Source organism: Dermacentor variabilis, chromosome 11 (assembly GCF_050947875.1).
Source record: "Dermacentor variabilis isolate Ectoservices chromosome 11, ASM5094787v1, whole genome shotgun sequence".
NCBI classification, from domain to species: Eukaryota; Metazoa; Arthropoda; class Arachnida; order Ixodida; family Ixodidae; genus Dermacentor; species Dermacentor variabilis.
Genome location: NC_134578.1, coordinates 46,584,507 through 46,599,586, shown reverse-complemented (window position 1 = coordinate 46,599,586; position 15,080 = coordinate 46,584,507). Strand labels below are relative to the sequence as shown.

The 15,080-nt window shown below is 42.7% G+C and overlaps 1 protein-coding gene across 1 annotated transcript; it reads right to left on the bottom strand.

Annotated features, from left to right (window-relative positions):
• Window positions 1–1,025: 1,025 nt before the first annotated feature.
• LOC142564720 (uncharacterized) lies at window positions 1,026–14,315 on the bottom strand. The gene is made up of 4 exons (XM_075675855.1): window positions 14,159–14,315; window positions 12,128–12,166; window positions 4,514–4,709; window positions 1,026–1,152 (listed from the first exon to the last, which is right to left on the bottom strand). Exons 1-3 carry the CDS (start codon window positions 14,253–14,255, stop codon window positions 4,531–4,533), a joined length of 315 nt encoding a protein of 104 aa, XP_075531970.1. The 5' UTR covers window positions 14,256–14,315; the 3' UTR covers window positions 1,026–1,152; window positions 4,514–4,530.
• Between the last annotated feature and the right edge of the window lie 765 nt (window positions 14,316–15,080).

Below are 15,080 nucleotides of genomic sequence, written 5' to 3'. Positions count from 1 at the left end.
AATCGATGTATTACGCAGTCATCGGCAAAAAGTCTGATGTAGGAAGACACACAGTTAGGCAGGTCATTAATATAGATTCAGAAAAGTAAAGGGCCAACAACGCTGCCCTGCGGAACACCGGAGGTTACTTTGGTATAAGAGGAAGTACTGCTGTTAACGGACGTATATTGTACTCTGGATGAGAGGAAATCCTTAATCCATCCAATAACGGTTGGGTGTATGTTAAGGTTCATTCGCTTCAGTATTAGACTATGGTGAGCAACGCGATCGAAAGCTTTCGAGAAATCCAGGAAGATAGCATCAACTTGAAAGGCTAGGTCTAGGTATGAATGTATGTCAGTAAAAAGCCGGCTAACTGTGTTTCGCATCAATAACCACGACGAAAGCCATGTTGGTAATCAACAATAATTTTGTGCTCTTCTAAGTAGTTAATGATTTCAGTATACAAGATGTGTTCAAGATGCGTAACATTTTTCGTTACGCGAATTTGGCGGCACCAGGACCCAATGATTATAAAATTGAGATTGGGAGCAGTGAATTCGATTTCTTTCACGTTGCCCAGTGCGTTTTTTATAAGCATATTTGGAATATTTCCTGCTTTTCGACGTGTAAGCTCGTTCGGGACTGTGATTTAGCTGAAATTGTGATAATCCCCATGGGACAGTGACGTGCATCTAGATTACTGACCATTAAAAACAAACGAGACTCATTGAAATGAAGGTATACGTTTTTCAAAGAGTACATCATGCGTTTATTCACCACCTTTGAGCTCTGGTGCAGTAATCTGACACAATAACAGTAGCATCACCAACAATTGTAAAATTGAAAAGAATTCTTCTTGCATCAACCTTCTTTGAGCTCGTTTAGAATGAGCATACCAAGTAAGAAAAATATCTGCCTTAAGGAAGAAATTTCTGGCCGAGAGGGTTAATATGAATGATGCAAGCGGATAGTTCTTGCATCATAAGTGCTGTAATATTGTGGCGAATTGTGACAGCAATAAAATAAAATAATTGGTATATAATGGGAACACAAAAAATAAATGCAAAATCTTTTATTGAGCAAAATTTTCAACAGGATAACCAAAACCACTTTGAGTTAGTTCCACATGAATGCTCCCCTGTGATATCCAGAATATTTTCATACAGAAACCTGCAATCAATATCGAACAAGCACATTAGAGCAAGTAAATGTAATTGCTCATATAGAGTCTAATTCCCCTGACCCTACACAGGCACGCAAAAGGTTTTTTCATAATCCGTTTTGTACATTTCGCAATTTCTTTTAGCTCTCGTTGCATCGAAGATACTTGTTTGTCAGCTTAGATATCAAATGCAATGGTAGCGGGCACGTAAGGCGCGTGGGCGCAAATATGTCTAGTGTGCTTTACCAGAACACAGCAATTTAGATACTATGGGTGTAGTACCCATCAGCCTAGTACCCATCAGCCTAGCAGGACGAGCTCTCCCAAGGGTTTTCAAAGCAGCCCTGTTCAGCGCTAGCTGATTTCAACTTGCGCCTGCAAATTTGCTAATTTCATCACCACGTTTAGATTTATGCCGTTTGAAGCGCAGTCACCCCACATGCGACGGCGGTTCTTTTCCCTCGGCACCCATTCTTAAACTCTGATGGCAGACCGGTTGTCGGGCCAACGCTGCATATAACATGCCCAGCTTCAGTTTGTTCTCCTAATACACACTAAAATATCGGCTAACCCAATTTGATTCTTGTGCACACCGCTTACTTCTTCTCTATTAATGTTACGCCTAAAATTTTAGTTCGATTGCTCCTTGCGCGGTCCTTAACTTCTCGAGCTTCTTTGTTAACCTCCAGGTTTCTGCTCTATATGTTAGCACCGGCAGATTGCAATGATTATACACTTTTCATTATATCGACAGCGGTAGGCCTCCAGACAGGATTTGGTAACGCCTACCGTTTGTACCTTCATCTATTTTGATTCTTGAATAAATTACCTTCTCATGGGAAATGTCCCCGTGAGTAATTGAGCTAGATAAACGTACTCCTGCACCAACTGCAGCGGCTGACTGGCGATAACAAATTATTTTTAAGTTACTACGATAATAAATATTTTTGTCGTCTGGATACTACTAGTGAATATTCCACTTATTTCGGTTATGTCACTGAATAGTTTCTCGCAATTCATGCCCAGAGTGGCTGAACAGGTTAAAGTGATTTGCGAACCGGAGGTTTTTGGAGATATTAGCTGTCCATTCCCACTCCTAAACCTTTCCAATCTAATTGCTTGAGTTCTTATTCTAAGCATTATCAAAGCGGTAATGCCCATCCTATTTTGAGCTTGCTGTCACGTACGAATAAATGACAGCTTCGCTGGCAGGGCGATGCATTGCTAGCGATAACAAGGTGTAGCGTTACGCTAGCACTCTCATTTGGGGACCCTATCCTGAAATTCAGTCGAAGTAATTTGTATAGGGCCTATCCGAATACTGTCGTATATTTTTCTATTTTGTGCCCCGTTCAATGGTACGTTATTGATTCTTAGTTGTAATGCTTAACTTTGCAGCTTAATTTCAGCTTTCAATGGCACTCGCTCTATGGCAGTCCAGAAAGTTCTATCGTGGTTATAACTTGGAAATTTCCACTCGTGTCCTGGGCAATCCCCCACGCTGGGTTCGAGCTATAAGTTGGGTAACGAAAATAACGACTCCACTCACTGTCTATTTCTTGGCCACTCTCGTTACAGGGAGGTATGATCGACGAACGGGTTGGGTAACAACAGCAACAATGATTACACGAACGAGGTTGCAACTACATGCGTGGCTACCCTTTGGCGCAAAGCAGCACATAAGACAACTGCTGCAAGATAGAACTGACAAGTACGCAGCGTCACTTGCATGCGGGAACCCCTCACGGTTATTTTCCCCACTGCTGAGGGAAACATCCGTCGCCCAATCGTTCGAGTATGGGGTTTATGGGCAAGATACCATATATATACGTGTGTGTGTGTGTGTGTGTGTGCGTGAACGAAAAGGGCCGAGTTATAATAATATTATAATCACATCTCATGACGCCAGAAAACGCAGCCATATCAAGGACAGCATAAGGGAAATTACTTGTATATTGTAATTTATTTAACGAACTGATAAATTAATACAAATCGAAGTGGATCAAAGAACTATTCGCAGGTGGTACACGAACCCACGCCTTCTCATTATACGTGCGCTGCTCTTACCAATTCATCTAACACGGCCACGTCTTGCCATCGACTTTCTGGGGTACTTATGTTATATATTTACCGATAGAAGAAGGGAAACAGAGGGGTACGTCTTTTGTTAATCGGCACCATATGAAACCAACAGACAATGAAGCCAAAGAAAAAATCAGAGAAATTAGCTGCGGTTGACATTGTGACGTAGAAACTAATGAACAAAAGGCAAGTGAAAGTTAACGAAACGATAATTTGCCGCCGCTGGGAGCCCAACCTACATCTTCCCCTTTACGCGAGGGTCATAGCAACGGTCTCGAATCAGGCAGCCTTGATGTCATTAGGCAGCAGACGACGGCTGTTTAACCAACTGCCTGTTCTCCTAAGTTCACATGTTACGTGGTGTGCTCGGCCAACAAAGGATGTCTTTGATCGACCCACCATGGCTCTGAGTGGCACTGGCTAACATTCCCTGGACTATATTGACACGTGTACCTGTTGTTCTGTATCGGGCGACACGTTTTACCGCCTAACAAATGTTATCGCACCGCGCAGGACGTGCGTGTACGTATAGGAAGTTTCTGCAATGTTATCGATGGTTCCATCCGCTGTCTGTCACCGAACCTTGTGTAATCTTATTGCATGTAAGCGCGACGCGAATGGTGTAGAATTTTGTGGAAGACACACGGGTCCAAACGATTACTCTAGAACATTCGACCACTGATGTATAAAAGCTGACGTGCTTAACACGCTGATCAGATTTTGACGATCGCCTACTGTGCTCGCCGCTGCCGCCGTTTTTTAAGTGTAGCCTGTTTTTGTGAGCACAGGTTCGCCCAATAAAAGTTAGTTTCGTCTTCCACAGTAATGCTACCGTGTTCGTTATACGTCACTGCCACGTGACAATATGTCCTTCCTGCGAACTTTAGATGGTACGACCCCCCATTAACCACGGAGAGATAAATGCATCTCCCACCTACATTGAGAGTGCCACAAGACCACCACCTCACACTTCCTCACCACTGTGGACGGCTGTAACGCTATGCCCGCCACTACATGGGATTCCTTTTCAATAGAAATTTGCCATGATCGATTTTCAGGCCACATAGAAGTCCTTGTTATTGTTTTGGCCAACAACATCTTTGTGGTTTTGGCTGCATTAGCATTCAGCTGACGTACTCGTGTAAGAACCACAATTTTGGCTGTCTTTTACGTTAATAATATTCACGCAATAAACGTTTCATGCAGACAAATTCAACCTTTTTTATTGTGCTAAAGCTGCCTGTTTTTTAACGAGGCTAAGGCTATGTGATGAAAGTAGTTACTCACTTGTGCGGTTTGGCTCTTCATTCCTCTTCTGAACTATCCACCCCGCAGAGGTGCGCGCAATCTTCGTAACTACCAAAACTGTTACAGCTGTCGCTGGTACCAGTATCCTCCTCGCACTGTTGTGTGTCTTTGTCGAAGAAAAATATTGGCTTCCTTATATAACCCGTCACAATTTTTGGGGGGCAGCTTGTGCACACTGCAATCAGAACACAATCGAAATTCCAGGTCAGAATACCAGCATCTCGATTTCGCTGACAATTTCTGCGCCATTGTGCAGATGAAGAGAAAAAACTTGTGAGCCAGAACTGCACATTATTTTTTTTTGCACGCTCGGAAATGTAGTGCAAGAAGTGCTTTAGTGAGACTGAATTACGATGCCGTGGCTAATCATCATCACGTCTAGTGATAAATAATACCTTCGATCCATAAAATTAACAAACTTTGATTTCTGTTTGTCTGAGCTTAGACTTTCCGCGAGACTACTGAAAATAGATTCCAGAGCAAGACTTTAAACACAGGTGGTAAACACGTATTGTATGCTTACTCTAGCCTGTCTTCAGCTTTCACCAAATAATTTGCAAATCATTTGGAGAAATATAAAGGAGCGAATTTAAGTGCTTACATTCCGGATATGATTATGGGGAACACTGTAGCGGGGATCTCCGGAGTGCCGTTCACAACTTTGAATTCTTTAGCGTGTACAAAAGTGTTCGTGTCTGGCATGTATTTAAGTACACAAGCGTTTGCATTTCGGCAGCGCGAAAATGTAGGCGCCGCGGCTGCGATGAAACCCGCAATCACAAGCTCGGCAGTACAATGCGATAGCCGAAGCCCTATACTGCGTCGGGTAACTCTACTAGCTTTCAACCACACAATAAATCCCAGGGTGTAAGCTATCGACTACGCGAACAGCAAGCACAGAAACTTAAGAGACTACACTAAATTTTATAAAGTTGTATAAACTTGTTTCGACTGGTAACCGCGTAGCGATGCACCTCGTAACAGAAGGTATGCGTTGACATTACAAAGTCCGATAACATATGGAAATGAAAGACAGACGACAAGTTACCCCACTTATTTGAGTGTAAGGCATTCGGTCATCACGAGAGTAGGCAGTTGTGCTAGAGTCAGAATATAACTAACGCGATGAAGATTTCCTCTCACTGAGCCTCTTATCGGGACCGTTCCAAATAATGGTATATTAATTCCTTAAAAAAAGAGACAGGGTATGACAAATTCCGTTGTTAGGGGCTCCATTTTGTTTTTTATTTATTCCTTTTTACGTGGATGAAAACACAGTACTCAGGCACTTATACATTCTGCCTAAATCGAAAGGCAAATTCGGGAAGTCGTTGACGTAAGCCCATCTCCTTTTCTTTGCTCTCCAGATGAACATTTTAAGGCTACATGGGAACATTTCTTGTAATTTGCGTCGAACGACGTTTGTATTTCAAGCTTTTATTTTGCTGCTTTTCGGCTATATGTAAGTAGTCCCGAGAACAATCGCCAAAAAAGTAGACTCACAAATTGGCACTCTGACGGCGCGCACACCCAGCAGCGTTACGATATGCCCGCCAGGTGTACGAATTTGCCTTCCAGACTAAGTCATGACAATTTTTCTAAGTTCCATCGCTAGTTCCGCATTTGCTCACAAGCTTTTCCCACCCAGCTCCTCCATCACTTTTGTCACTAAATTGCACTTGAAGACGTGCACAGCGACGACAAGACAGACATTCGGACAAGTTGTCACGCCTATTCTAAAGCCTCAGTGCACACTCCCCACTTCATCTTCCTGCGCACCCGCTTCTCGCAGAGCGCGCGTCTCAGTCGTGACTACATTCTCTGTCTTGTGACACCTAGTGGCAATACCTACTCTTTATTGAACGACTTCTTGGCTCGAATTATTTCAGGCGAAATTTGTGTTTGTCCTTCAATGGTTTGAGCAACAAAGACAGTGTGTCCTACGAGTGTCGGGATTGCGGCTATATTTGTGGCTAACTCATGTGAATGGCGCCAGCCATTTCTCGGCTTCGAAGAGATAAGTATCATCTGACTACCCATGCGAACGGCATTTTAAATTGTTAGACAAACAAATAGACAATTGTTAGACAGATCTATGCAAATATATTTCTGAGTGTATTTTATTCACTGACCTCTAGCCCCCTGTAAGGTAAAACTATTCTCCTCCAATTTTATCACCATATCTTGACGCCAGTTTTCCTGATCGCCAACCTAGATATTGGGGCGTAACCCCCCGATTCGTTTTAACAGTCCAATGAAACGCCCTGCGGATTTACAGGACACATTTGTTTGCTTTCACAGTGAATGGCACAGCATACCATGACAGGTTTTTAGGATCTAATTGGTTGTTAAGGAGAGAAGAGAGCGCAAAAGAGGAGAGTGTTTCAATGGGGCCAAGCTTGCGCACTGGAAGTAGAGTACAGAGTGAGGGAAGTGGTGAAAGCGTGTAAGATTGGCCTGCGTCACAAGCCTAACTTGTGGTGGCGGGTTGAAAATCGCAGCGGCATGAAACCGTCAGGTAAAATAGTTGCTAAAACAAATCAACAGTGAGGAAGAGCTTGCTGGAACGAAGTCATGTATGTGTCGAAACAACTAAAGCACGTTATACTGCCACCTGAAATTGTTTCATTATAGGCAAAAAAAATATTTTCTACCAGGCAGCTCGAAGTGCCCAGTACCACAGGTATTGGGCTGTAAGGGCAGACATCTTATATTCTATTCGGAACCGAAAGTCTCCGGCCGTTTTGAAAACGAAATATTGTTCTGGCATATTAACGCACTTATGCGCACACACGCCACCTTGACGGGATGATTTTTCGTGCCTTTGTGACGTCGCGTTGCACACAGGGAAAGTTAGGGCAGCCTGAATTTTTTTTACGTATAGCAAGATGTTAATTGCAACAAACGTCTAGAGATTAAACTTAGTTTTTTTTAATGTTCGGCCTAGTATTTGCTGATTATTGTCCGCACGTGCGTCATATGAGATGCGACGATTTCTTAAAATTGTGACGTTGCACAAAAAAAAAGACAGGCGAAATACCCATGGCCACAAAATGCTTGACCAGTTAGGGAAGGCGGAAGGCTAATGGCAGAAATGGAATAGAAACAGATTGGAATTGCTTTGCGGTATAGGACCCCTAGTGTCCCCTATTTGATGCAAATGGTGCCACTTTTCTGTTGCACCTGCAGCACCACAGGAGCACCATATCATAACTTCCAAATTATACTATGTGCGTATTTTAGGTGGGCCTGGTGTATGAGAATTGTCAGCTTGCTACCTTTCAGATGAGCAAGAAATTTAGGCATCACATGTTTGCCGAACAATGTTGCAGTAGAACTGTGTAACAGGGACAAATTTAGGTGTCCGCATTCAGAGAAGGCAGTCAAAATGAAGTATATAATTTAATAATAAATTGAGTAAAAATAGGTAAGAAATTTACACTGGAGCTGTTAGAACCTCGGTGGGTTTCTTTTTGCGTACACAGCTTCGTCGAGCTGGGAGAAGAGCTGAGAGAGAGTTAAAACAGAGTATAAAAATGATATCGTGCAGCATAGCGACGCGGTGACGGTGGGTGTAGCGTAGAGTGGGAGAATCAGTGGCGCGCACGTGAGCGAGGAAGGCGTCCTGGATGCTTGTCTTCTCCGGTGACGCACAAAGCAGGGGATCAGGTGAGGGAGGAGGGGCGTTCTTTTGCGGTGGCTACTAGGGTGCCTCGATGTCCTCCTCGCACACCGCTCCGTACAGAGAGGAGAAAACCGCGGCGTCTAGTACGGCTACGGTGTACTAGGCTTCTCAGTAAAACAACCCTTGAATTTTTATTCAAGTTCATCTACACGAAATATACCGACTTGATAGATTCAAAATAAGCGGTTTACAGTCCGCTCCACTGCACTGCTCGCTGCAGCTTGAAAATTTCCATCTATGTTAGGTATACGTAGCATATTCCACGAGAACTACCTGCTTTATGGTGCAAGCAGGCAAATATATTTAACTGCATCTGATCTTGACAATATTATCGATCCCTGTGTGACTCCGGCGTATGTACAACGGCGCGATGACAAAATGACGACAACGGCGTCACAAGATGGTGACAATGGCGTCTCGAGGAAGGGACCTCAATAGAGTGATGACGGCTGAATAATGCCAAGAGCATGGCAATGAAGCAGGGATCAAACTGGAATAATGACGATAAAATGACGGCGGTGGTGTAATTGCATACTGGTCTAGGGATTTCAGAATTTCCTTTGTTTTTTTTTCTTTCGCGTTGTATTCGTCATCTTCAAATAAGCATTTTCTTGAGCTGCTCCCTACTGACCCATTCTTGTCATAACGCCCTTAGTGGGTGCAAGCCATGATGGAGGTTTAGCATCGTCATGTATTGGAGCTAATGTGCAGAAATACATGCAACCACCACCTGTTTCTCTCTGCGGCCAAAGTTCGCACCATACAGAGCCTTCCCATTTAAAGTAACAGAAGGTTTAGGAAACATGCTGTGCTGGTTGCGCAAAATTTGGTTGCGCAGGCATTTCTGCGCTTTGGCGAAGACAACTTTTAGGAAAAATTTGAGTCATGCAATACATAATTACCAAAACATCCTAATAAAATTTATAACGAATATTAAATATGTGTAAATCTGCAACGTTATAATCGTACAAGACAACAACTTGTTTCAATTATATGAGAGAACAGCTTTCAGCTTGTTTTATAGTTGTAGAGCACATTTGTTCCGAGATATTTGTTATCAAATGTGACACTTGCTCATTAATTTCTCATTCAGGGGCGTAGATCTCAGGAATATGTCAAGCGTTGAGACAACGACAAAGTGGAGGGCAAGAAAAGATGCATGTCGTTGGCTGTTTTAACAAGCCACGAGCAAGGGCGCTACTGTTATTAGCTTCGCCCAGCAAGCAAATGACGTGGCAGGCCCCGTAGACTGCGTCACAAGGGGCGTTTCAAGTTGTGTGGTGATCCACGCTTCTTATTGGAACTATAACTTACTGTGTAGAGCTTTTAAATAATTATGCGAAATGGTAAGCTGTGTCTATGCGACATATGCATCATGTTAAAGAAAAAATTGAAGGACCCTCAAACTTCACCCTTAAGTGCAATGCGGTGGCATTCAAAGATCCCTGACTGCTTCTCACGCTTTCACATGTAGTTCGTACTTAACTGTTACGTTTACCGAAAAGGGCTGGTAGTGAAATCAGTGCTCGAAGGCGTTTTTTTTACAGAAACACGGCCTCTTGAGTGGCCCGATCTTCTGTTATTATTCCGCACTTTTAATATTTCAGTCTCAGAAGAATTACCATAAAAGGCATGCGCTGTCGGTGTTTTGTGTCGTAGCATTTGTTTGTGGGCTGCCGTTCTCAAAATTCTGAGGAATAACTTTGCAAAGAACGTAAGACAAGGTCTGAGCAACGTATTGAGAGAAGAGCAACTTTAGTGCCTGATAGAATATGTGCGGTTCGCTAGAACTGTCGCGGCCAGGGACGCCGCCGCCGAGGCTTACGCTGATACGGGATTTCGACACCGGATTTTCTCAAAGTCCCCAACACAGGGCCTTTAATGCTATTCCCTTAGAAGGTGGGCACCGAGTGCGCAATTCAAAATTTTAAAAGACACTGTGATGTTACTGCTCCCACACCGTAGCCGAGAGGTATCGTCTGCAAGTTTTTCAGTTTTAGTTCCATGGCCGGTGTCAGGTTCTCTTTGCATTGATCATCCCAAACCAGACGAGTTTTTTCAAATCCTCCAGTATAGATATGTATGTGCGGGGTTTGTCTTTGTTTTTGATATTTTGGCATCCCCAAGAGGTTGAAGGCATTGCTAATTTTATAAGCTAACCTGAACAAATGGTGCTCTTTCACTGCCTCATTATTATTGTTAAAATTCCTAAAGTTACTTTGTGCAACGAGGTCGAATGATTCCAGGATATCGCATTGTCTGTGAAGCAACATTTTTATATGGAAGCGCACAGCTCTAGAATCTAGCAGCGGCCCTCTTAACGGTGCATAGCAATAGCAATATTATTAACTTCAGCTTATGTTATTTAAGGAAAGTGTAAAATTGTGCTTTAAGCAAATTTATTTTGGTAATCATGTTCAAAACTTCATGAGTACACTTATAGTCTAACATCTTACAAAGTCAAACGTTTCATAAGCGACAACTAGCACGTAAACGAAAACACTCCAAACTTAATATGCACTATAACAGTGAGTAAGAGTATATGGTGATGGGTATCCGAATACATGTATTAGGCAAGAAATGAATATTACCTTTGCATATATAAACTTCATCAAAGGCACCTGTATTCATCTATCGCCAAGGAAATCCAAGAGTTTCAACTTATTAGCATGTGGCACGGACTGCCTGGCTCTTAATGACATCGCTAAGTGCTCTCGAAGAGGCACTGAATAGAAAGTGCAGATTCAGAGCACATTTGTGAGACGTTCTGCAGATTTAGGCAGTACTAATAGCGCCTCTCTAAGAGCAATCCAGAGGGCAGCTTTTGAAACGATTATTGGGCCGGGCACGCGATTTCCGGCTTTCTAGAACGCAGATGACGGCGCCTTTGATTCCGACAGATAGCGCCGCGATGCAGTTCAGTCTACACTCGCTCATCCTGGGCCTTTTGTTCGTGGTAGTACACACTAGTTATACTTAAAAAGTAGTGTCCTAACGCAGAAATGATATTTAAACATGGCGGCACACATTATCGTTGAGACTTGCAGATAGATGGCATGACAGCATGACGGCGATGGTCTTACCACGACGCAACGTTGAGAATACATTTAATGGCACCGCGATGCCGGCGGTGGCATAGTCAAGAAGGCATAACGATAACGGAACCATGACAGCGTGACCAATGTGGCACGACAATGGCAGCGCACTCTTGCTTTCTTCTCCGCTCGTTTGCTTCACTAAGGCGTGTCAATTTTCAGGACGTTTGCCTTCGTGTTTGGCAAATCACATGTCCTTGCGCTAGTCGATATGTGTTAAAGTATGGCGAGCTGGCTGGACGAAACATTGTATTTTGATAACGGTAGCACACGAGGTGAACGCATCCCGCAAGCGCTCGCACGTGTAGTGCTAATACGTGATTAAGTGCCTCTACCAGACACAGCATCTACATTTTGAGGTGGCACAAGGTTATCTCGCCAGAGCACATGCTGGTTGCACTAGTTGCACAAGTGTAAATAAGCACTAGTTAAGTAAGCGCTAGTGGAAGTAAGTAAGCAATAGTGTAAGTAAGTACTAGGGGAAGTAAGCACTAGTGGAAGTGAGTAAGCACTATTTGAAGTAAGCACTAGTTGGAATTCTGTCATGAACGCAGCTTGTTTCATTTATGCCACAAGTCATTTGCATAGGCTTCTTTCTATCGACAAATTCGGGTCACCTACCGCGAAAATCACGGGAAAAGGCAAAGAAAGCTATCGTCATTAGAATGCCCATAGGCCAGAGGTATGCAATTGCCATTAACCAGTGCACAAAACCTCCATCCGGAAAAATCAATATATTTAAAAATATTGTTGTGGTCTACTGCACACAATGATTCAGGATATAAAGAATAAAAACATATGGATACAACTTACTGTCAGGGTATGTGCAAGTGTGGTTTCGTCTATCACATACTGAAAGAGAAGAAAAGTGAGTTAATATATACATTTGCAAACCTCTCTTTGAGAACTGCTTTCCTTAGAGATTTCTAAGTTTTAGCAATTTCCGCAGCTGTTAGGGCAAAGTGCTTAAACTGTTTATATGGGAATGGGTTGCGCTCTAGCGTGACCATTTTATGTAAATCTCGTGGGGCACGACTGTGCGTCAAATGCAAAGTTTGTAATATATCTTTTATGCTTTAAATACCGATACCATATCGTGGCATTGTATTTCGCTAACGCGAACTATAACATCGTTGGCTAAAATTGGAAACATGTCACCTTGTCTACACGTATATTGCTTCACGTGTTTGAAGAAAAATCACTTGTAAAAGAGGACCTCTCCGACAGCTGGGCGTAAAGCAAGCTACTGCCTCCGAATTGGTGCAGAGCAGTTGGTTCCGTAAAGGCAAGTTGTATATTCTCAAAGACAATCTAAAATAGGGTAAATAGTTACGATTGGTCAATAGCAGTTTCATAGCCTTACTATCGTTACGTTAGCCTAGAGATTTACAAATACAAAACATAGAAAGGTCAAACCTCCCCCGCTTCTCACGGAATTCTGGACCGATACTTCAGTGCGACCACACTAATGTGACGCTATAGATTTCAAAATATTTTCATGTGAATGTGTTGTTTCAGGGTTAAAAAGTTTGCAACATTTCCTTTCTGAATTTCTTAGTTCTCGAAGTCTACAATGTGGCTTTTTTGGAACTACAATTACTGCGCTCATGCATACGCTGCCTTAATTGTCACGTCGAGTGATTCTAGGAACATCAAGGCCGTGCTGACATAGGTATTTGGTTGTTTTGCTGCTTGGGATTTAGCGACTCTTCTCTCGCAGTGAGATTGACCATTCTGCTATTGTGAACGTGTAATTCACTAATACATCTTCACTTCGCCTTATCTTTTAGTGTCGCAATACAGTTCTTGGAAAGAGCACAGCTTCTATCAGTTATCGTCTTCTCTGATTGCAGGAATTCTTCTCGATAACGAGAATAAAGCAAATATATTTTGTCAATCGACGAGCCGTAAGCAGGCGCGGTAGGAACCCCACTAGATTAATGTATTACTCCCCTAGCACATTTCCACGGACGCGTTCAGGAATTTGGAATCTGCGTCAAAGGGTGTTTTCGGTACACAGTTATACTTTTAAGCCGGTGCATAAGGGGGTCAGTTCCATCCCCTACTGCATGCTTGTCTCCGCTACATTGCCACGCGCCATTATGAGCGGTTGGTAAATGAGAACTCATTCCACAAAATATTGCTTAAATTTGCGCTCAAGACATGTTTTACATTATGCCTGAAATTAAGGCTGCATTACAAGGTAAAAAAGTGGCAATGGCAGCATCCGATGGAAGCGGAAATGCGAAAGGGGTTAAATTGAGTGCAACTCAAAATTAATACCACTGCGGGAATTCGTGTTGAGTGGTGTAGCTAGACTACTTTTTTTGAAAAATTCAGAGGCGCCGTTGTAATGGGGGCATCTATGGCGTAGCATTAATGAAGTGTTTGAATTTGTCACCTAACAGTGCCATTCATCTGAGGAGGGCTCACAACGTCTCAATTTTTTACTCCCGATCATGAAAAGATACCACTACACCGCGCGGAAGAGGGGCATATTCAATAGCGTGAAAGGGCTCCAATAGATTGGGCATGTAACTGCTATGGTAATGTTCCAAATCTTAAAGATCTCTTCCCTTAGAAATTGAATTCAAATGAAGAGCCGTTATCACTACCTAAATCTAATGATTTCTGGGAAAGTGCTAATATATAACATAGTTTATTACATAAAAGCAGATGAAACAGCTTTTGTAATGCACAATGCTTTAAAACCTAAATGAAAGTATAGGGATTGCCCTCACGACGGGACAAATAAATTACAAAGAATGCTGCTACTAGACACATGCGTTATTTCATGGATCATTTCGAATAGCATTCTAAGGAAAATAACGCTTGGGAACATACCATCATCTTTTCGTGCCCTTCTTGGCTTAGCATCAGTCACGATTAGCAATGCGATGCACATAAAAGCCAGAACAGCGAAGACAGTTGATTTTTGCATGTTGGTTTAGCGTTCAACCCGATAGGAAATATTGATTTGGGTCTGTCTGGAGCTTCTTAAATATGCTGGAGCAGTGAGTGCTATTTAAAATGAATTTCCGTTTGCTGACATCAGACCTCTTGGAAGGAACCGGAACAGAAAAAAAAGGTCTCTTGGTAGACAATACTGTTGAAATTTAGTTCCTGCTTTTATTTTAATAAAAACGCGCTATAGGATTGACCTAGTGCGTCAAAGTAATGGCAATGACTTCCCTAGAAAGAGTTCACCTTATTATCGCGCATATTCTGGCCGCAGACCTGCAAAGAACACCTTTTGATCGTTTGCATACGTATGTTGGAAGCGAACTTTCTAAAGATCATCGAACGCACACACGAACACACTTTGAGAATGCGTCCAACGGATTCCTTAATATATATTTTTTCCGGGTATGAACTTCTTGTCCAGTGGATTCTAACGATAGGGCGAATTAATCAGAAAACTTTTCCAAAAGCCCAAATCAAGCAAAGCTTCACAGTACATTCAGAGTGTTAATATACGTAGAAAACTTTTCATCATGCACGCGTAACTTGTCGTCATCACTTTTGATTGGTGGCATTCTGCGCAAACAGAAGGGAGAATCTACATGCAGTAGCTCACTTCGATGGCAGTGAGTGCCAGCCCGGCCGAGGGGTCGAGTTCTTGCAAAATTGGCGCCCTGATGTGGCCGCAGTGATTAGATATGTCATAGATAACACGTTATAGTAGAGGGTACGTAAAGTGGGAACGAATTTCTCTTCGGAAACACGGTAATCAAGAAAAAAAATATGCGGAGGAAAGCTTCAAAGT

Excerpts from the sequence above, each read along its gene's own strand:
- LOC142564720 (XM_075675855.1), bottom strand. The coding sequence starts at position 14,255 with ATGCAAAAATCAACTGTCTTCGCTGTTCTGGCTTTTATGTGCATCGCA. Across the intron at positions 12,167-14,158 it reads AAGGGCACGAAAAGATGATG|TATGTGATAGACGAAACCAC; the intron begins GTATGTTCCCAA and ends CTTCTCTTTCAG. Across the intron at positions 4,710-12,127 it reads CACTTGCACATACCCTGACA|TGTGCACAAGCTGCCCCCCA; the intron begins GTAAGTTGTATC and ends TTCTGATTGCAG.